A 22763-nucleotide genomic window follows, 5' to 3' on the forward strand; every position below is an offset into this window, starting at 1 on the left:
GAGCCCTGGTGCAACCATTTAAAAACCAATGTCTCCCTGGTTTATCCTATTCAGATCTTGCAGCCTGCAGAAACCTCATCCAACAGGTGCAGACATCCTTCTGTCCTGTGTGTTCTCTCACCACCCATCCCTTGGTGTCCATGGGGCACCACTGAGCTTACCTTACTCTCAGCCTCGTCCTGGACTTACATGTTGAATCCTCTGAAGTCAGTTTTCCAGCTGAGCAGCCTGGAAGCAGGAGCAACCCACAGCCCCCTCAAACAATGGCCACACACTTCTCTCCCAGGGATCTATTCCCATCTGCCTGCTTCCTCTCTTCTAACATCAGCTTGTTTCCTTGCTTCTGCCTTCCTTCTCTCTATCAATTAACCTCTGTTATTTCTCTCATTTCCGTTCTCTTTTTTTGATTCCTCCTTTTTCTCATGCTTGCTCTTTCTTACTGTATATGCCTCCATGGGCACAACACCTCAATTGTACACTGCAGACAGCCAATGAAGCAATTGAGACAGACCACACTCTAACGTACAGGTCCGACTTATTTACCCCACCAACCTGCCACAGGTGCGTAAGCATGCACAACCACGCAGATCGAGCTGGACAATTAATAATTTGTTAAAACGAGCCCCTGATTGTTAAGCTGTGGAACTGCTATACCAAAGGGAGAAGACCCAGAGGCAAACTCACATCATGCTATAGGGGAGTTATATCTCTCCGCTGGGCTGGAAATGTTGAAAGAAGTTGTTGAGTGTAGTGTGACCTGGTCAGGTTAGCATGTTGCTATTGTGACCCACATCAGGATTTGCACAGTGAAAATAATGAGAACTGCTTTGTTTAGATTTTTACTAGCTTTTCAGCCGTCTGTATTTCCTGTATTGCTTAAATTAGTAAGATAATTATTTGTTAAAGTGGGCCTAATTCCTCCAGGACCCTATGCGTGCATCAATAAAAAAGTAATGCCTTTCAGTCCCAAGCCTCCTCATGTGTTTTTTTTTTTTTTTTGTACAATCTAAATTTAGAATTGCTGGATAGACCTATTTTATACAATATACTTCTCTTTGAACCACGGATGTAGCACAGATTAGGTCAGCTTGGGGTTGGCAACCCCCCCAGACAGACACGTGGTCCAGTTTTACCCTTCGAAAATGACCATCTATCTGTTGCAGCCAGATGTTACATGGGCATCCCCTAGGCATAGTCCAGCCACTCAGATCTCCAACAATAAGGATCTTGTCATCTGGATCACCCTCATGGCCACATGGCCGTAATGACATAACTGATGCTCCCTCATAATGCACATAATGTCTTCTGTGGACATGTCATCTGGATCACCCTCGGGGAATCGTGCCACATGGCCGTAATGACATAACTGATGCTCCCTCACAATGCACATAATGTCTTCTCTGGACCAAGTTTGTATTTTCTGCTGAAAAGTTAGAGAAATGCTGCAGAGAGAATTAGATTGCTCAGAGCAAGTTTGAAAATTTTTTAATATACTGAATCAAGATCTTATTTTATTTTTTTAAAGCATGTGCTTAGTTCCTAGAGGATACATTGTGTGTATGTGTATGTATATGTTTTTGTGTATGTATATACTGTGTGTATATATATATATATATATATATATATATATATATATATACTAACAGAATACCAGCGCTTTGCAGCGGAAAAGTAGTGTGTTAAAGAAGGTAAAAAGAAAAGGAAAAATTTTAAAAATAGCGTAACATGGTTGTTAATGTAATTGTTTTGTCATTGATATGAGTGTTGTTCTCATATCTATGTATCTATATATATATATATATATATATATATATGTTGTTCTCATATCTATCTATATATATATATATATCTCTATCTATCTATCTATATATATATATATATATATATATATATATATATATACCAGCTTGGCAGCGGAGAAGTAGTGTGTTAAAGGAAAGAGAAAGAAAAGGAAACATTTTGAAAATAGCGTAACATGATTGTCAATGTAATTGTTTTGTCACTGTTATAAATGTAAGCTGTGATATATATATATATATATATATATATATATAGCAAAATACCAGCTTCTGGCGATGTCATGTGTTAAAGAAGTTATGAAAAGAAAAGGAAACATTTTAAAAATAATGTAACATGATTGTCAAAGTAATTGTTTTGTGTATTTGGCGGCAGCGTCACGAAGTTGTTTTCGGCAGCTGCATCAGAAAATGTACCACAACGTCTGACACGCCTCCTTTTTACTGTTTTCTCACAGCTTGGATTGCTGCTGTCATATACACACACACACACACATACACACATATATATATATATATATATATATATATATATATATATATATATATATATATATATATATATATATATATACATATATATATACATATATATATACATATATATATATATATATACATATATATATATATATATATATATATATATATATATATATATATATATATATATATATATATATATATATATATATATATATATATATATATATATATATATATATATATATACACACATATATATATATATATATATATATACACATATATATATATATATATATATATATATACATATATATATATATATATACACATATATATATATATATATATATATATATATATATATATATATATATATATATATATATATATATATATATATATATATATATATATATATATATATATATATATATATATATATATATATATATATATATATATATATATATATATATATATATATATATATATATATATATATATATATATATATATATATATATATATATATATATATATATATATATATATATATGTATATATGTATATATATATATATATATATATATATATATATATATATATATGTGTATATATATATATATATATATATATATATGTATATATATATATATATATATATATATATATACATATATATATATATATATATATATATATATATATATATATATTTTCCAAGTGAAATGTAAAGAATTATTATATATTTATATAGCACTTTTCTCACTACTCAAAGTGCTTTGTGCTCCAAGTAGGGATGACCCGGGACATGAACCCATGTTCTCCTTACTGCTGGGGAGTAGTGGTAGCATTTGCGCCCCTTGCGAGGATTCATAATAAATATGTATTGTATTACTGTTGCAGTTGTTTTTGAGTGTCTGGCACTTGTATTATTTAGTAGACATTCCTTTTGCTGTTACATTATTTTGAACATCTGATAACTTAATATTGAAGTAAATAATATTGAAGGAAGTTTTGAAAGACTGGAGTTAAGAACATATTGTACTTTCAGGTGAACCTTCAGAGATTGAACAGAGAGATAAATATGTTGGGGTGTGTGCACTGTTTGTTCTGCACTTTCATATCTTCCGGACTGTTGATAAAAAGTTTTACAAAGGGCTACTGGATGTTTGCAAAAAGGTGAGGAATATATATTTAATTTAATACGAAAAATTATTTGAAATGAATACAGTAAAACTGTTTGTACCAAATGATTTGTGATAATAGTGGGAAAATGTTTAAAAAAACAAAACAAGTCTGCAAAAAATGGTCAGTCATCTTCCAACGTGCTATATCCTAACACAGGGTCACAGGGGTCTGCTGGAGCCAATCCTAGCCAACACAGGGCGCAAGACAGGAACAAATCACGGGCAAGGCGCCAGCCCACCACAGGGAACACACACACTCACCAAGCACAGACTAGGGACAAATTATGATCGCCAATTGACCTAACCTGCATGTCTTTTGACTGTGGGAGGAAACCAGAGCACCCGGAGAAAACCCGCACAGACACAGGGAGAACATGCAAACTTCTGTAGGGAGGACCCGGGAACCAAACCCAGGTCTCCTTACTGCGAGGCAGCAGCGTTACCACTGGGCCACCATGCTGCCCGCAACAGATGGTTCTACCTTAAAACATTTTTAACAGAAGGTTTGTCGTATAGATGCATTTGATCATGGGGATGCTACTGATAAATAATGGGGACAGAGTAGAAAGTGATTATGGTGCTTTTCAAATTTGTTAGGTGTGCACTGTGCCAGTGCAAATAAGTTTATTCCTTTCCCAAGGTGTTAGCCATGATTGTTTATTCATTCAGATTTTTCTCTGTACCCTTTAGACTAACTGTATCCTATGCAAGTCTCATCATGAAATTCACACTGCTCAGATTCAAGACAGTTCATGCCGAAATAAATCCTTTCTTCAGAATGCTTGAAATATATCTGTCTGAAAATGATTGTGCTATACCACATCGACAAACTTGAAATTAAAAACACGATTCAATGCTACCATGCTGCTGTTACCTGCATATAACGTCAGACAATAGAACAGGCTGTCAAGACTTTTTTTTTTTTTTTTATAAAAGACCCTTATTTGGTATTGTTATTTTTATTATTTTTGATTTATTTTTTTTATTTTTTTTTTTTTTACCCTTCCTGTTCTTAGAAACCTGATGGATACATGGACATACATACACAAACACTTGTCCTTTTATTAAGGTGGATTGCTTTTATAATAAAAATGAGCATTTAATCCACCAGAAGTTCACAGACTACATAAGTTAAGTTACTTGTAATGGTTAATATTTTGATAATTTAAGCATGATGAGCCCCAAATAGATATTTTAGAAAATTTGTGTAGCTATTGATTGTTGCTTTATATGTTTTAGGCATCATCAGAACAAATATAATTGTGGACATCCAAATAAGACTTTTGCTGAACTCTGCACCTGTGACAGTATTACTACGGGGGCTTGAATTGGGTACACTTCCGTTGTTTATATAGTCTACTGACAGTAAACAGTTCCATACTGTTGGTTCCTGGTCTTATGTTCAACAGATACCTCCCAGCCCTGTTCTCTGATATAATGTAGTAGTATCATTGAGCTTGACACTCCACCCTGACCCACCCCTTGCCAGCTTAAGGCTTCAGGTATAATTGGGCGGACAAAGAAGCTGACAAAAACCGCGAGTAATGGTACATATTTGTTTCAAATTCATCTGCTGACCACTATTTCTGTTATTACTTTTATTATTATGTGTTCTGAATTTAAGTATATATATTTTTAATATAATGGTCCTTTCCATTTATCTAAATTCTGTCTTCCAGAATTATTTAAATAAAAGAACATTTTGTTCAACTCAATGCCTGGAAAAATGTTTAAATGAAAATGGAATAATTCTTATTTAATTTTCAAGGTTCCAAGAAGAATGACAGACTTTCCCAAAAGTTAATACATTTTCAAAACCATAAACCTGACAGTTCAACTCCCATGTTATTGCATTCTGGTAATCCAAGTGTCTTCTTTACAGGTACCTGCTGTCACCCTGACTGCTAACATCATCTGGTTCGCAGATACATTCCTGGTAGCAAAAGTGCCAGCTGCTGCAAAGCTCCTGGACAAAAAGAATCTTATTTCAATTCGGACCCAAAGAGAGAGCTTTCTACACCAGAAGGCCCAGACACTACTCAAGTGAGTCTTTTTTCAAGGTAGATGTTTATGACCTGCAATTACAGAAGTGTGCAAAATTTTGAAATAATGTTTCTTTTTCTGGTGTTGATTTATCACTTGACTTTAAAGACCAATTTACCTTCAGTCATTAATACACAAAGCAATGGCACCTGCACATTCTGTCCCTTCAAAATCTTGAGTTTGCCTTCAACTATGTTCTTCTTCCTCTATGTGACAGTCAGTGGGTTCTTAACAGATTAGTGTGTCCTCTATAAGCCTTTTTTCTTGTCATTTTATCTATTTAAATTTTCCATTATTAGGTTATAGTGTTGGTTGTATATGACATCTGTTGGAGTAAAATATGCAATTCCAAACCACTTTTTTTCTTTCATTATTTAAAACACTCGTACAAATCCCTGCCTCCTCTCCCACTCCATCTGCCACTATTGCTGCAGAAGTTGTAGTAGGTGATGACACAAGGAAGGGAGAAAAAAAAGAAAAAACTATTTTGGCAGCAGTTTAAAAAACACAGCAATTCAGTGAAGGCGAGTCTCTTTGAAAAATAGGTCAAATGATGCAAATATCACTCTCTAAATGCGTTTTCACTTCTTAAAATATAAAAATAAAACAATAACTGCTTCAACATCATATTTTGACAGTCTCTTGTTTGGTTTTCACTTCCCTCTTTACAAAGAACATTTCCTTGTTCCTGCCATGAATACAGTGAAAGAGACGGATAGCATATATATTCTGTTTCATTTGTAAATTTTAGTTGAAGAAATCTGCTGATTATTTCAGGTATTATGTTTGAGAGTTTTAAAAATGTATTTTAGGTCTTTTTCATCTCAAAGTTATAAATGTATAGCCTGTTTGAAGAAAGCATGTCTTTGCTAGTTGGAAATGCAAACACAGTTTTCACTATGCAGTTTATAGTGTACATATGTTTTTATAGTGCTGTGGTCAATTGTACATTTTTAGAGATTAAGCAAAACCTTGCTTACATCTCCTTATTTGAAATAATATTATTAGATATACTTTGATATGCATGAATTTAAAATCTTATCTTGTAAGTTTTTACTTTGCTAATTAATTAAATATGAATGTCTTTTCCTGAAGGTATTAGCAGATTTAATCAGTTTCACCCCAATCCTAGGCAGCCTATTATTAAGTTGAAGAAGTTGCATTGTCCTACTTGACAGTTGTCCTGCATTTCCACCGACACCACTTAGTTTTTTCCTTTTGTTTTTTTCTCGTTAGTCTTAGCGCAGCTCTTCTACCCTTACACCAACTTCTCCACAGCAAAGACCACCACCAGGCTTCACTACTGGAATTTTTTTTTTTGGAAATCCATCATAAGGATAATTGTATTTTACAGTGATTGACTAACAAATTGACATAGCTGTGGGCAGTTTTGCAACTATTGGGTTGCACTGCTAAAATATAACCTTCATCCCTATCCTCAAATATAGCCACAAGGTCAAGCAACCAGAATGAGAATCCTGTGCAATAAAATAAAGGATGACCTAGGAGGGTAAAAAAAATACTGCTTCCTTGACTCTAGATCACCCACTAAGAATGTTGGGACATGTGCTGCGAGTATACTTCTAGGCACATTGCGCAGAAAGCACACCGTGCACTGTCTACAGTGAGAATACACAGAGGCACACTTTGCATACCCCAGAGGGTCTAAATCTGTTGAGTGCTTTAAGAGCACCTGAGAATCGTGTGAAGATGGATAACCTTGCCTGGCCCGTCCAACATGTATTCTTGATGTTGTGACTTTCGTCAGGGCAAGTAAGTGAACAGTAAAGTAAAAAAAAGAGATTGTGCATAACTAGCAACAAAACAAAAAAAATAAATTAAACATGCATTGTAAGTAATTTACTTTCATGGTATTAATTAACTCAACTGTAGGAAAAGTTGTACCTACCTTCCCAAACAACAGAGTTAAATTTATGAATTGTGTGACAATTGTGTTTGGTTTTTTTTTTGTTTTTTTTTTAATTCAAAAGAGAGCACATTAGTAATTAGTAAAGTAATAGTGATTACTTTGTACTTGCCATGCTACTCTCACCAGTTATAAGAGCATAGCCAAGTCACTTCAAGATCCAAGCAGGCTAGTCTGAGATCAAAGATTAGATTTATGCTTGTAGTTTCTTGCCATGGAGGAGTGTACTTTTAGTATCTCCAATAGGTGATTGATAGGATCTGCTTCAAAAAGGCTACATCTTTAATTTACAGTAATAACAAATGTTTATTTCATGTTTCCCTTTGATTGCTCTTTTTATACTTCTAGTGCTCACATTATAAGTAAATTTAAATTCTACATTGGTTAAGAGGTATTTTTAGGTAGGTGTGGGTGAAGGTTACTTTAGTTGTGTAACTCTGAATATACCTAGAAGTTAGTAATGGTCATCTAGCAGTAATAATAACCAATCCCCATTTGGAGTATTTTTACATTATGTGTATATCTATATATATATATAATTCACTAAGGCAAGACAACCATGGAAAGCACGCCAGAAGGGGCGTGGATTCACTAAGCCGTCGACAAGTGAGACACCTATGGCACACGCAGGAAGGACCACGCCCACCAACTCCAAGACCATTGGATACGACGACAACTCACAGAGCCACGGCCACCAACTCGGACGCGACACAGAAAAACCGGCGTCATTTATATTCGTCTGTCGAGAGATCACATGCAGCTCCGACCCGTTGACTGTTAATAGAGGCATGTTTCTCGGAGGTGAATCGCCATATGCAGCGTGTAAAACTGTTTGCGAGGACTATCCCATGGGATCCTTAAAACGTTCCTTTACAACTGAGGTTAAAACACAATGAAGTGAGCAGTCTTTAAAAAATGCGTTTTCGGTTACGACGCCGACCGCGTGCACTATAGCAAACTGTTTTACACGCTACATACAGCAATTCGCATCCGCGACAAACGTGTGTCTTCTTAGATACTCCTGCACTTTGTACACAACCCCCCTCCCACCGTGGTCGGGTGTCTTGGTGGATTATATATAGAAAGGCAGCCAAAACCACACAGAGCAATGAAAAGTCTACGTGAGTCACAGGTGCATCTGGACTGTACAAAGACTTGAGTGAAGAGTTGGAGGTGGGCACATGAGCAGGCAGTGTATACTGAACGAGAAACCAGCAGACTAGCATGACGGAGGGAGCGGAGTGGATGTCCTTCTCCTCTCCTCCCGCTCCACCCTGAGCCGCGCGGACGATTGTGTGTTGGTTCGTTCCGTGCATTGGTTAAAACCCAATGAAGGAAGCAGTCTTTAAAAACCAATAAGCCCTGTGCCTCTGTTTCATTACCGTCTCACCTGCTTCACCAATGCAGGCCCCGCAACAGGCGATCCAGCGGCTTCATTCCCATGACCCGCCAGGCAGCCAACTGGGTAACCAAAGTCTTTGGGTTCAGGGGGAGGTTACAAAGCTGAAACTTAAAGGAATTGACGGAAGGACACCACCAGGTGTGGAGCCTTTCGCTTCATTTGACTCAACACAGGAAACCTCACCTGGCCGGACACGGACAGGATTGACAGATTGATAGCTCTTTCTCGATTCTGTGGGTGGTGGTGCATGGCAGTTCTTAGTTGGTGGAGCGATTTGGCTGGTTATTTCCGAAAACGAACGAGACTCCCGCCTGTTAAATAGTTACATGACCCAACAGCAGTCGGCGTCCAAATTCTTAGAGGGACAAGTGGCTTTCAGCCACCTGAGATTGAGCATTAACAGGTCTGTGATGCATTTGTATGTCCGGTACTGCACGCTACACTGAATGGATCAACGTGTGTCTACCCGGCGCGGGGAGGCTGTTGAGCCCCTTTCGTGATGGAGACTATGGCTTCCAATTGTTCCCCACGAACGAGAAATTCCCAGTACGTGCGGGTCATACGCTCACACTGATTACGTCCCTGCCCTTTGTAAAGCCCCCCATGGTCGGGTGACTTGGTGGATTATATATAAAAAAAAGCAGCCGGAACCGCAAAGAACAATGAAAATCAACGTGGAAACCGACTGAGGCGGTGTTTAGAAAATTAACAGTCAACGTGACTCACAGGTGCGTGTGGACTGTACACAGGCTAAATCGACTCAGGTAGGGAGTTTGGGGCGGGCACATAAGCGGGCAGTGCGTACTGAACGAGCGCCGTTCAACCCGTCCTTCGCTTTGGAAGGAGAAAGCGTGACGGCGCTCCTCCGGTTTTCAGTCACGGACAATTGTATGTTGGTTCGTAGCGTGCATTGTTGCAATGTTACTTTTCTTGGTGGTTTATTAAATTACGGATTTTTCAAATGTTTATTTTTTCCTCTGTGCTTAAAAATCATTTAAAAAGCGGCCTGATTATGCAGCGTATACTACACCGCGGGTTGGCTAGTAATATTTAGTAGGTAGAAATCTCTGAAAGTGACAACATGAAAGTAAAAAGTGATATGCAGTTTGTAAAAATGCACTTCTTGATTCCCTGCAGGGATGTACAGTCTTACTATGTGTTTGTTACGTCTTGGTTAATGAAAATGGAGTCTATATTATCTGCTGAGCAGAAATCAGAGAAGTTTGCTGATCACCTGAGCAACAGATGCAGTATTTTTATTCAGGTAAGCTGAAGCTCATAGCATTGCTTGAAAAAAATATATACATTTATGTTTAAAACAAAAGTTTTAAACATAAGCTATTTGTAATGAGAGTTCAAGGAATGTTCTATAAGGATGTGACTACCAAAATTTGATGTTTGAAATACAGTTTTTTCTCTGACAGTTTATTTATTTATTTATATATACTATACACTGTATATAAAAGATGTTTTCCCAAATGGATTCTAATCATGAGGCCTAGACAAATCAAGTCACACCGAAAAAGTTAAATTTTAATTGTTAAAGGGTAACTGTAAAGATGCTTGCATTTAATCGATGAAAATTATCATCTTATTTGCAATCTATGGTAGATGCCGAAGAAAACAAATAGTAGGATGTCCAAGTGCAGGTCAGCAGGATTGTGGTTTGACACTTGTAATTTTTTTCTTATGTTTCAAATGGGAAAATATAATCAGCCCTCACTTGTGGATTGGTTCAAAATAAATAATGAATAACTTCCCCCATTTAATGGACTGTAGAATGTGTGCAGTCATGGGCTGCATGGCTCTTTGGGAGATGCACAGAGGCTGCTACAGGACTGACTCCCTACCATACATCACTGGACATTTCTGATCAGCATTCAGTAATTTTAATTTAAACTTTCTATGTTTGACAACTCCATGCATTACGTCTCTTACATATGAACCTTCAGGTTACATACTTTCAAAGATGTGAACGTGCATGTCCTATAAATTAAAAATGATTTAAATAAGTGAAAAGTAAAAATTGTACTGTAAGTTCAAATTTCAAGGTAGCATGTAAGTTAGGTTGCTTGCATTCTCAGTCACGTGTGCTTCTTTTATAAGTGATTTTTCTTTTGGCTGTATCTGTTTTACGTTGAGTTAACATGCTTTATTTCAAGCCCAAGAATTAAGAATTAAGCGTTAAAGCAGCGGTGATGTACTGCTGAGAAGCACCAGGAAATAGTGATAGAAGTAAAAGTGAAAATAATTGAGATGATGGTTGACGTCACTTAATTGTATAACATGAACCATTCGACCATCTAAAGAACACGGGCAAGATAATAGAACATGGATCATGGAACATTTTTTTGCTACATACTGTATGCCAGCTTGCACGCTGTAATTGAATCCGTCGAGATCAGGTAACTGAAAACATGGAGAAAAAAAAGAACTTGGTTTTTAAAATGCGCTTGAAATCAATATAAAATACTGCACATAAATAATATGTGGGTCACAATCTTGCACAGTAGAGAAGAAGGTGAGTCCAGATTTCTTAAAAAAAAACAGTTTTATTGTCATCTCAAAGTTATCGAAACAAGAGTTGTGTCTTCAACACTCACAGAAACCCCAGCAAGCACACAAGGGTCATTATCTTGCTCTTGCAGTCACTCCAATTTTTAAATTAAGAGTAGACAGACTTCATGCACAAGTGAGAAAACCACAAGTGAACACATAGCCAAGTCAGTGGCTGGTTTTAAATTTTCCCCGCATCAACTCGCGGGCAAAAGACGCGTTATGTGGCGAGCTTCTGAACTTGCAGTTTCGCTGGCAGAGGACAAGCAAACCCTGCCTGCATTAACAGACTTTCTCAGCACAACTCAGTAGGAGGGTTGTCAGATTCTCAAAATTCTCACAGCAAAAATATTAACTTTTAAAAGCTATTTGTAATTTTCAATAAGAGTTGATGAGAGAGGTATGCTAGCTAGGTCTGCATACCTAGGATCGTTTGCTAGTAGTAAGAGAGTCTACTGTACTTAAATCAGATGGAAAACAATGGGAATAAAAAATAACTTTCAGTTGTTTATTGTTAAAATGTAGTAGAAATTTATAACAAAAAATATAAATACGTACTAACTTTTAAATGCACTTTCTTATGTACAAATAGCTGTTCATGTACAGTACATGTTTTCAATAGGAGTTGAAGGTTGGGAGTTAGGGTCAGGGTTGCATTGTGTTCATTGGGTGCCTAAGCTAACTTTGCTTGACTTATGTACAAATTGGACTTGTGAACACACTCTTCAAATGGAATTTGTTCCTATGTAGGAAACTTACTGTATTGGCATAATAGCTTAAAGACAGAATTGTTTCATCATGTTACTGTCTTGACTAAGTTTCAACCAACAAGATACAGTAAATGTTACTAATTAGTATTACTCAAACTTAGACATGTTCTATTTCTCTCTACTGTATTCTTGGGTATATTGCATTTTCTACATTTTTTTGAAAAAGAGTCCAGCTGTAGTCACCTACAGGTCCATGCACATTTTTTTGTTTTTTTTAATTTTTTTTATTTTCTCCTCCATACTTTCTTACAGTACATGCACAAGTCACAGACAGTGTTTAATGAAATGTCAAGTGTTATTTGCTATTGTGAACTCAGTAACCAAATGCAGGTAGTCAGTGGTGTTGACGAAGATCCAGTTACCTGTAACTTTAATTAAATATGATGCTTAAATGTTTTCCTAGTTTAAGTGCAAGTGAGCCTGCAAATAAAATGGTCAGGAAGGAGATGGCTTTGGAGGAGTATCACTAATTGGTTGTGATAAAAGCAGGACATTCCTTCCATCATGTTTGTGGTCGGCACATTTCCCATGAATTAATATATGATATGTGGCTGGGGCGGCACGGTGGCGCAGTGGTAGCGCTGCTGCCTCGCAGTTAGGAGACCCGGGTTCGCTTCCCGGGTCCTCCCTCGTGGAGTTTGCATGTTCTCCCGTGTCTGCGTGGGTTTCCTCCGGGCGCTCCGGTTTCCTCCCACATTCCAATGACATGAAGGTTAGGTGGATTGGCGATTCTAAATTGGCCCTAGTGTGTGCTTGGTGTGTGGGTGTGTTTGTGTGTGTCCTGCAGTGGGTTGGCACCCTGCCCAGGATTGGTTCCTGCCCTGTGTTGGCTGGGATTGGCTCCAGTAGACCCCCGTGACCCTGTATTTGGATTCAGCGGGTTAGAAAATGGATGGATGGATATGTGGCTGTTTGCTGTGATAGTCATTTATTACAATTCTGTAAAAAGTTAAATATCCCCCAGGAATTAATATTGATTTAATCAATTGTGTGTGGAGTGGAATAGTGCCAATATCTGTTTAAGCATCTACTGGTTTTCTACTTTTTGCTGCACATAAAAAAAAAATCTTTTCATGTAAATTGTGTATTTATTCCTTTAGTTTAATAGATGAACATCTATGTATTTTATGTTTTAGGGTATTCTATATGCTTATGGTATCAGCACCATCATAAAAACAACAATGAATCTCCACATGTCACTACAGAAACCTATGACCAAGACATCAGTTAAGGCATTATGCAGACTTATTGAACTGCTGAAGGTATTCTTTTATGGTATTTTTGTCAGCCACACTTGATTTTCAGCAAAGTTGGTGCTGTAATTTCTATCATTAGAGTGTTATTGGTTTGTTGTGTATTAGTATGTTATTGCCTTTTAATGTGCTTTGCAGGTCTGCAAAAGTTTGTTTTTAAAACAGTTGATGACAAATAAACATGGCATATTTAGAAATTACTTTGTCTTTTTAAAAACTTTGTTGTTCCTTCTGCTGAAGTGGTCTTTAGAGTTTAACTTATGCATGATGCAAGATAATAAATGAATTATTCTTGCTCAAATTTAGCTTATCTATCTAGCAATTTCAAACTTCACAAAGGTATGTTCTTTAAATGTACAGGATATTGTATAATGTATATATTTAAAATATTTATTTTATTTATTATAATTGAATTTATTTTGTTAGTATTTAAATAAATAAAGAAAACCTTTTCTTATTTCTATTTATGTAATTCAGTGTTTCCCAACCTTGGGGTTGTGACCCTATGTGTCAACTGATATACGAATGGGATTACGAGAAAATATTTTAAAATAAAAATTATATATAAATTTAATAATGAAGTAATCTTAATTAAATTTAGCATTTAAAATTGATTGATTTCAGGCAAACCAAAGCACTAAATCTAAGTATAGGTCTGGTCTAAATGTGACTGATGAGGTGAGATGTAGTCTCTCGACTATACCTCCTGACTCTGACAAGCTGCTGCCTGACAGGAGGCACAACCATACCATCAGACATGGTGATTTCACATGATCATTCTTGACAACATATTATGCTTTGATGTACTCTTGAGTTAAATAATATACAGCAAGACCTTCACTAATCTGCCCCCCTATAATGCAGTTTCTTTGCTAATCCAACATTAGTGTTTGATCAGTACTAAATTAACTTTATAATTGATACCAGCATTCGGACCTTAGTACCAGTACCAAATCAGTCCAGAAGCAATTGGGTCCCTCATGAAGTCATGGATGTATCAGAGCAATAAAGGGGATGGAGTCCTCCTGTGAACTCCAAATCGCTCTGTACTTTGCACCACATCTCCTTTCATGGTCACTTACCAGGAGTGCTCTGCCATGCACCGCATTGAACCAATAAGAGGACTGGAGGGAGCCCCGTGAAGTCGCAAGTGCATCGAAGCAATAACGGAGGAGGGGTGTTGGGACAAGTGGCCTGTGTACTCCCGATTGCATTGTAGTTCGCACCAACACATCACTCTTCATAGCCACCACGCTGGCACATTATGCCATTGCACCACACAAAAGCAATAGGAGGTTGTGGGGGGTGGGTCCCATGTGAAGTCATGATTACTTCAAAGCAGGAGGGGACATGAGCATGTTGAGGCAAAAAGGGGTGAGTGTTATGTGAGCTTGAGTGATTCAGAGAAAACCCAACATTTACTTCTGGTACCAAAAATGCTGGTACCATGCAGTTTTCAATTTTGGGTTTTTCATACCTTTCCAGCACAAGTACATTTACTTTGCTCTTTCTTTTAATGTTTGTGTTTCCTTTATTATTCAACTTGTATTGATTTACATGATATTTTAAAGGGTGATGAGGTATTTAGATACTGTTTAGAGGTGGTACTTATTTGATATGGCATTTTCACTAATCTGGCACCCCTCAGGGCCCAGTGGTGATGGATTAGTGAAGGTGTACCTGTACTAAAATATTCTGTAATATATACTGTAGCTCACCCTTAAACAATGTATTGATAGGAAAGGAATGCCAATATTTTAAACAACTGGGGCTGTGAAAAAGTTCAGATTTCAAAATGGGGTCACAAGCCATATAAGGTGGGGAAACTCTGACCCTATATGTGTTTATAAAATTACCGTTAATTACATGACAGATGATTTTCATAAGAAAACATAAATAGCGTAATTTTCTCACAAATTATTCATTAGGCTGTGGAGCACATGTTTCATAGACGTTCAGTGGGGACTGCGGACTCTGTATCTCACATCATCCAACATCTTCAATATCAAGCGCTGAATTCTATTTCAGTAGCCAAGGTCAGTATGATTTTCTACAGTATAGTTTTAGTGTGATACAAGTAAACATTTTGCCAATCTGCACATTTTTATTAAGACTTCTAGAAACTGTTGCTTCTTGAACAGGGATGCCTATAGCTGTACATTTTATGAAATGTTGTCCCTTACAATGGAGTTGCAGTTTTAAAAAAACTCTTGCAAACTGTTGCATTTCCATTTTTTTAACTGTCTCCCTCAACCAGAAAACCTAATATGTACAAGTAAAAATATACCTGCATAAAGTATATACTTAAAACGGGGATAATATGGTTTGAAACCCATGACCATATATTTTTTTTCTTTATAACAGAAAAGAGTTATTTCTGACAAAAAATATAGTGAGCAGCGACTGGATGTATTATCAGCTTTGGTGCTGGCAGAAAATGCACTTAATGGGCCCAGTACTAAAGAGAGGAGACTAATTGTTTCGCTGGCAATCAGTGTTGGTACCCAAATGGTGAGTAATGAAATCCATATACTATTTTTCAAAACAATGCATTCAGGGATCTGAACGCCGCTTAGTCCATGACTATTTATTTGGTGGTGAATTATGGTTAGAAACTTGCCTGTAGAAGCTAGCTTAGTTAAGATGTTTGCTGCCCTCATTTATTGGGTTAAGAACCTTTGATGTAAAAATTTATAGACCATGCCTCCAATGTGTAAGGTAATTGTTTCCACTTGTTAAATAGTTTTGGTGTCTATGCATTTTTCATAGTTCATGTTAAAAATACCTTTAAGTATTTTGCAGTTATTTTTTCATATGGTTTCAATTAGTTTACTTGAAACTAACATCTAAAGAAATAAACTAGTATATGTTTCATTCACTTTCATGCTTTGAGAACATGCCTAAATTTGTTGCATTTATAGGTGGTTTATATATAAATCAGTAAGTTCAACATTTATTTGAGATGCATTATTGTTGCATTCCATGTTTATATAAACAAATCCAGGTTTTAACAGATGAACATATTGCCTTGTTATTGGAAACTACAACACAACAGTGTAGAAAGTACAGTAATTATATCTTGATTACTGTTATTTGTTTTAATAGCTATCATAATGTTGTGATTTTTTTTGTTCTGAGCATGCATTTATATGTGGAAAATGGTGGAATAATAAACCTATTACAGGTATTAGGATTTAAAGTTGATAAAAGATGCAGGATTTATTTGAAGTGATGCTGAAAATGATAATGAACAACTGTCTCTTCAAATATCGTTTTTCTTTGGTCATTTTTATTTTTCAGAAAACCTTTAAAGATGAAGAACTCCTAAGCCTGCAGTTGATTCTGAAGAAACTGGACCTTGTAAGTGAACTACAGGACAGGTAAGGGGTTCTAGAGCTCTGTTGTTAGGATGTGCAATAGTATCATTAAATATACGCTGTTTAATAATAAAGATATTGTTTTCCTTTAGCTGAGTACATGCGTTGCCCTGTTTATTTTGGGGGGAAAGCCTAAATACTTGCCTCAAGGTTCATGTTTTGGAGGTGACTTGATCATGGAAGTTCTTGAATATTGACCTTTCAATAAAGGCTAATTTCTGCAGAGAGAGCTTGTTCAAAGAGATGTATTAATTTCATAGCCCTTTCAGTAAAAACAACTGGAAACTTGCTGGAATTTAGGAATAATTTCTTCTGCTTCCAAAATTTTCAGTTATTGCATGCACTGTAAAGTATAACTGAATATAGAGATTGTAATCGTGATTGTTTTTTGTTTTAGTGTAATTCTAGATCTTTACCCTGTCATTTTTTTGTTTTATATAGGCTTTATGAGCCTTCACAGAGTAAATGTGTGAGAGGTGAGAAATGTGTGGGTGTGTGTGTGTGTATGTATATATGAATATCCGTATGTATAAAAGAAAGTGAGTCTTTACTGTGTCTGAGATGGCTAACAGAAGCACCTAAACTGCATTCAATATGCAATGTATATTCACATAGATTATTCTGTAATATATACTGTAACCGTGATCATTTTTAATTATATTATGATATATTTTAATATTATTATCTTTTATTATAATTGTAATATAATACAGTCCGCCCATGGAAAGAACTATATAGAATATAAGTGTGTCAGTGAGTTTAAGAAAAGGTGGTTTTAGATCTTGGAAAGTCAATGGAGACTCTGATGTCAAGTTAACATTATATGTATTGCACTTATGTTAATTCACAATAGGTTCACAGTCTTGGGTTTCTCTACTGAAATTTCACACATAAAGCATTATTTGGCTGTCTTAAATCAAAAGAGATGAGGGTTGTGTGTTTTTTTTTTTTTTTTTTTTTTAGAGATTTGCCTTGTGGTCTTAGTCCAGAAAATTATTTCAGATTGCAAGATTATTTTTATAAATAGTTTTCCTTTTATTTAAATAGTATAGCTTTTAATATACAGTAAGAACACTGAATTCACTCCTTAATATTTTTTCAATTTCAGCCATTATAATTGTTGTTTTCAGGCAGTTAGTGAAGGATACATAAAGTCTTAATCCATAGTTATTAGTTCTTTATGATCATAAGCAAGTGGTGTTCTGTAATTTTAACAACACAGTTCAGTTCAGGTAAGCCTTATAGATCTTCTTGCAGCCTGTGTCCTAGTTAACAGTGTAGGGTTCTATATTTTTTCCAACAAAGTGTACCTTAAGCCCCTCTTCAGCAGAGAGCTTTCTTTGGTGAACTGTGGAAGTGAACTGAACTTCATCCCTGTAGTTTTTCCTTTAAAGTAGTTATGTGATTGTAAAAGGTAATCGTCTTTTTAGTGGTGCTTTCAATGGGTGGGATACAGAGGCTTCCAGTCTCATCATTTAAAGGCAGTAGAGCTTTCTTTAAAGCATTTACAGTTTTTAATCCAATACAATTTAACCAATTGTATTTCAGATGTTGTAAGTTGCTTTGGATAGTGTAAGTTCCCTACATCCTGTAATCATGTCAAAAAGTGCTAAATGAACGTTTTACTTGTGTTCCTCAATGCTAGAAGATGTAATGCACATGCCTAGACTTTGTATCATAAAGGTCTTAATCAGTATATGTTATTCTTGGAGTATTTTAGTTTAAACCATATAACAAATTTTGATCACAGACATCAGTGCAGGATTGATGAATTTTCTTGTAAGATTTTTTAGTGGTAATGTAGAGTATGCACCACTGTGAAACTATGTTTCAAATTTTAAAGATATGCTAGAGAAAAGCCTGAATCAGAGATCTCTAATATCCATGTACTTGGTCCAGGATGTGATATGCGTGGCATATGGAGGATGAAAACAAGAGTAAAGAAGAAATTGTAAAAGATTAGAGAAAAGATCACAGTGAAGAAATTACAAATATGAAAACTTAATGTCCAAGTAGTGCAAGACTCTGGAGCAGTGTAAAAAGAGGCAGAAAAAATTGCAGAGAAGATACATGACTATACTTTCATTTACCTTTAACATGCCTTAAGTAATACAGAGAAAAGGTTATAGCTGACATATCTAGAAAACGAAAACCTGAACATTTTGCAAGTTGGTTAAGATATTTGGTTAATATTTCATCAAAAATGCTTTGGTGTTACAAATATAATTTGTCATAGATTATTTGAGCACTTTCTGGGATGGAGACTGCAGGGGACTTCTACATTTAAGCAGGCCATTGAGGATGCACCAATATGTTGTTAGTTTGGGGGTTTTTTTTTGGTGTATTTTAGTAATGATAACATTTGACAAAAAAAAGTAATTCATCATTTCTAGTTATTTATATCCAGAGTGTAAGGTACATCTCTATTTGTGTTTTATAATCTACCTCTCTTTTGGATTTACCTTTTAACTATTTGTTTTATATTTGTCCATAAATAATACTGGGTTTCTTTATTAGAGTACGGATTCATTGTGACTGCAGTTTTTTGTACTGGCACAGAGCTGTATTCCCCATCTATCTGGATGACGTTTATGATAATGCTGTTGATGCATCTCGAATTCATGTAAGCATTAATTTTCATGTTTGGTTTTTGTGCAAGAAGTTTGTGTAAAATTTATGTAATTCAAAATAAAAGGATCAGTGCATATTTAAAATTATAACATTCATTTCACTTCAGGTAGAAGTTTGAATATTCATATATTTTGTTATTTATTTATTGACAGTACATGTTTAGTGCTCTTCGAGACTGCGTACTCGCAATGTTAGGTGCTCGGCACTTGGAGTCTAGTGAGCAGTTGCTGGAGAATTATGATCGTGAAATTATGGATGTTTTCAAAGAGGTATTCAGAATTTCATCTTAATTTGGACAGTGCAATTTATTTTCCATTCTTGTTATATTTTGCAAGATTTACTTTATTTTATTAGTGAAAAATTGCTTTATTTTGCCAATAGGTACATTTTTGTAAATCTAGGGGTTATGTAGCTTGTACAGTTTCTGATATGTGAAATCTAAATTTATGACTTGTCATTGCAACAGCACTTGTTAGATAAGCTGTGTAAGGAGATTGAAAAAGACCTGCGCTTATCAGTACATACTCATCTTAAGCTCGATGACAGAAACCCCTTCAAAGTTGGAATGAAGGATCTTGCACACTTTTTTTCAGTAAAACCAATCAGATTCTTCAGCCGCTTCATTGATATTAAAGGTGATTTTAATTACTTATTTATTAATTTAAGATAAGTTTGATTTAGTGCAAAACTTAAGATTATAAAGAGTAAAACCAATACATCTAGTACTATTAGTCATAGGGTAAAGTTTATCTGTCTGTATCAATTCTTTGCTGCAGTTTTTTTTTGTTTTGTTTTGTCATGCACATATACCCGATTATTAGTCATTACTGAATTTAAACTCCACCATATTTCTCAGTGCTATGAAAGTACCTCTAATTATAAAATATGACAGGGAAAACCATTCTTGCTTTGTAACAATTTGGCTGAAGATAATTGTAAACATTTACTTTAGAATGACCCTGTAAATTGTGCCTCTTGTTTTTTTGGATAGAAGCAACATACTGTAGTTGCTTCTTAATATGAGCTATATATACTGTTTTGAAATCTACTGTTATTTCTTTGAGATATTCTCTCTCTACATCAATTTAATATATATTTAATTAATTTGAATTATTGTTTGCTTGTCATGGTGCTAACCACTTCTTCTACTGACTTACTGGTTGCAGCCTATGTGACACATTACCTGGATAAAACATTTTACAACCTGACAACAGTAGCTTTGCATGACTGGGCTACATACAGTGAAATGAGAAACCTTGCAATCCAGCGCTATGGGCTGATGATGACAGAAGCACACCTCCCCAGCCAAACCTTGGAGCAGGTTAGTTGAGTTAGGAGGGAAATTATACATTGATGTCAGTTTTCTTTTAAAGATGAAACTCTTTCCAGTAAAAAAAAAGGGACACGTATATTGTTAGTTCAATGTGCATTTACTAATGTGTCCTAACTGTTTTAATTTTTGACATATCATAGCATTTCCAAACATACTTAATCCAATTTTGGTTTAATGGGTGGGCTAAAGCCTATTTTGGTAGCACTGGATGTAAAGAAGGAAACGGTACTAGACAGCATAGAATGCCAGTTCATTGAGGCATACTCAAACCCAAGCTCATACTGAGGTCAATTTTCAATTGCTAATTAACCTAACATGCATGTTGCTGAGGACGTGCTACCATGACACCCTATTTTCATTTTATTAAAGATGATTTCTTGGGAATTAAATTGGGATGAGGAAGGATAAATTAAAACAAAAAAAAGTTTGATTTTCCAGATTATATCCCCTTGGCTCCAAAAAACATTGCATATTTGTTTGTTTAGATCCTCTGTACACTGAACCTTAAAGTATAAATGAACACATAGTGTTTTGGTAGTTCAAATATTGGTAGGGTGTAGTACCACATTAGCCATTATGGATGCAATGAAAAGTCAAGCAAAATTACACCTTGTACTGGCTAACTGTATGCAAGCTTTTGAGGCAACTCATGCCCCTTTCTTCTGTTTACAAACCACCTGAAGATGGGGTTGTCTCGAAATCTTCCATATTGTAATCTTTTTAATTGGCCAATAAAAGGCAGTTAACATATAAAGAAAACACAAAGTAATGCAAGAAGATGGTTCAGTTTATGTTAGAGATGTGGTCAATCATGCCAAGGTATGAGAGGGAGGGTCAGTCAAAAGCATATTAGATGAAACAGATTGGCTTTTGGTCCCTATTTTTTAAGAGAGAGTATTGTCCTTTTGTGCCCAGATATTTACACCCCTGGTGCATATCCTTTTTTAGTCACTGTGTTATCATCATGTGGCACAGGTTGCAGTCTGACACAGTACCTTGTGCAAAACATACCTTAGTATTTATGGCGTCATCACATGCTTCCTTTGTGTTTTAATTGTTTTTCATTATTGTCAGATTCTGGCATTAAAAGAGATTTTGGCACAAAGTGTTAATATAATTATTCCAAAGTATATGGCAATATGGGTTAAATACAATATAGGGAAAAATTAACAACATTAATTGTTTCAGGGTCTTGATGTGTTGGAGATCATGAGGAATATCCATGTTTTTGTGTCCCGTTACCTTTATAACCTTAATAATCAGGTGAGTAATCGTTGGCTGAAATACTTCATTTCTGTTGCTGTTTTTTAAATTCTTTAAGCAAAACATTATATTCTGTTTTTCATATTAATTAATTGCAGATTTTTATTGAAAAGACTAGCAATAATAAGCACCTGAACACCATTAACATCCGGCATATTGCAAACTCCATCCGGACGCATGGGACAGGAATCATGAATACCACGGTGAGGTAGTTCTTTAATCAAACTTTGTTGAGAAAGTAGAAATCTATATATCTAATACTAAATTGTCCTGTTAGTTGCATCATGTTGTTATGTATATTTTTATTGTCTGCTTTTGTACTTTGTATTAAGATTTTCATGAATGGAATTGATAAAAGCATTTCTTTTCAAACACTTGTGGGACTGCCCATCCACTAGAGAATAGGAAAGATTATAGTTCTTTGAGGAAAAGTAGATCAGTTATTCAGCAGATTAGAAAGAGATCCACCATTATACTGTATGTAGGTAGGCCAGTAGGAGCTTTTTTTACCTGAATTTTTACACTTACATTGTTACATCACCCTGTGTGTTTGTTTTATTTTTGCTAATAAATCACCAATGCCAATTGAGTGCATGCCTTTGGACCCGAGAGGCAGAATTAGTAACCATTAAGTCACTTACAGTGCCTTCAATATAAAGAAGCATTAATTTTTATTGAAGTATGTAGATACTTGCAAATATAATTTTTGTTGGTAAACTTCTCCTGAACATTG

At 35.5% G+C, this 22763-nt stretch overlaps 1 protein-coding gene across 1 annotated transcript in view; it reads left to right on the forward strand.

Moving 5' to 3' along the window:
* washc4 (WASH complex subunit 4) overlaps nucleotides 1-22763 on the forward strand; it is a 101553-nt gene that overhangs the window by 49289 nt on the left and 29501 nt on the right. The window contains exons 12-24 of the mRNA XM_039761826.1: nucleotides 3340-3467; nucleotides 5358-5518; nucleotides 9985-10111; nucleotides 13310-13435; nucleotides 15355-15462; nucleotides 15791-15937; nucleotides 16727-16806; nucleotides 19321-19426; nucleotides 19587-19703; nucleotides 19901-20069; nucleotides 20601-20755; nucleotides 21956-22030; nucleotides 22129-22233. Coding sequence (XP_039617760.1) covers nucleotides 3340-3467; nucleotides 5358-5518; nucleotides 9985-10111; nucleotides 13310-13435; nucleotides 15355-15462; nucleotides 15791-15937; nucleotides 16727-16806; nucleotides 19321-19426; nucleotides 19587-19703; nucleotides 19901-20069; nucleotides 20601-20755; nucleotides 21956-22030; nucleotides 22129-22233 — 1604 coding nt within the window. The remainder of the gene's footprint in view (nucleotides 1-3339; nucleotides 3468-5357; nucleotides 5519-9984; nucleotides 10112-13309; nucleotides 13436-15354; nucleotides 15463-15790; nucleotides 15938-16726; nucleotides 16807-19320; nucleotides 19427-19586; nucleotides 19704-19900; nucleotides 20070-20600; nucleotides 20756-21955; nucleotides 22031-22128; nucleotides 22234-22763) is intronic.

This window comes from Polypterus senegalus, chromosome 8 (genome assembly GCF_016835505.1).
Source record: "Polypterus senegalus isolate Bchr_013 chromosome 8, ASM1683550v1, whole genome shotgun sequence".
Classification (NCBI taxonomy): domain Eukaryota; kingdom Metazoa; phylum Chordata; class Cladistia; order Polypteriformes; family Polypteridae; genus Polypterus; species Polypterus senegalus.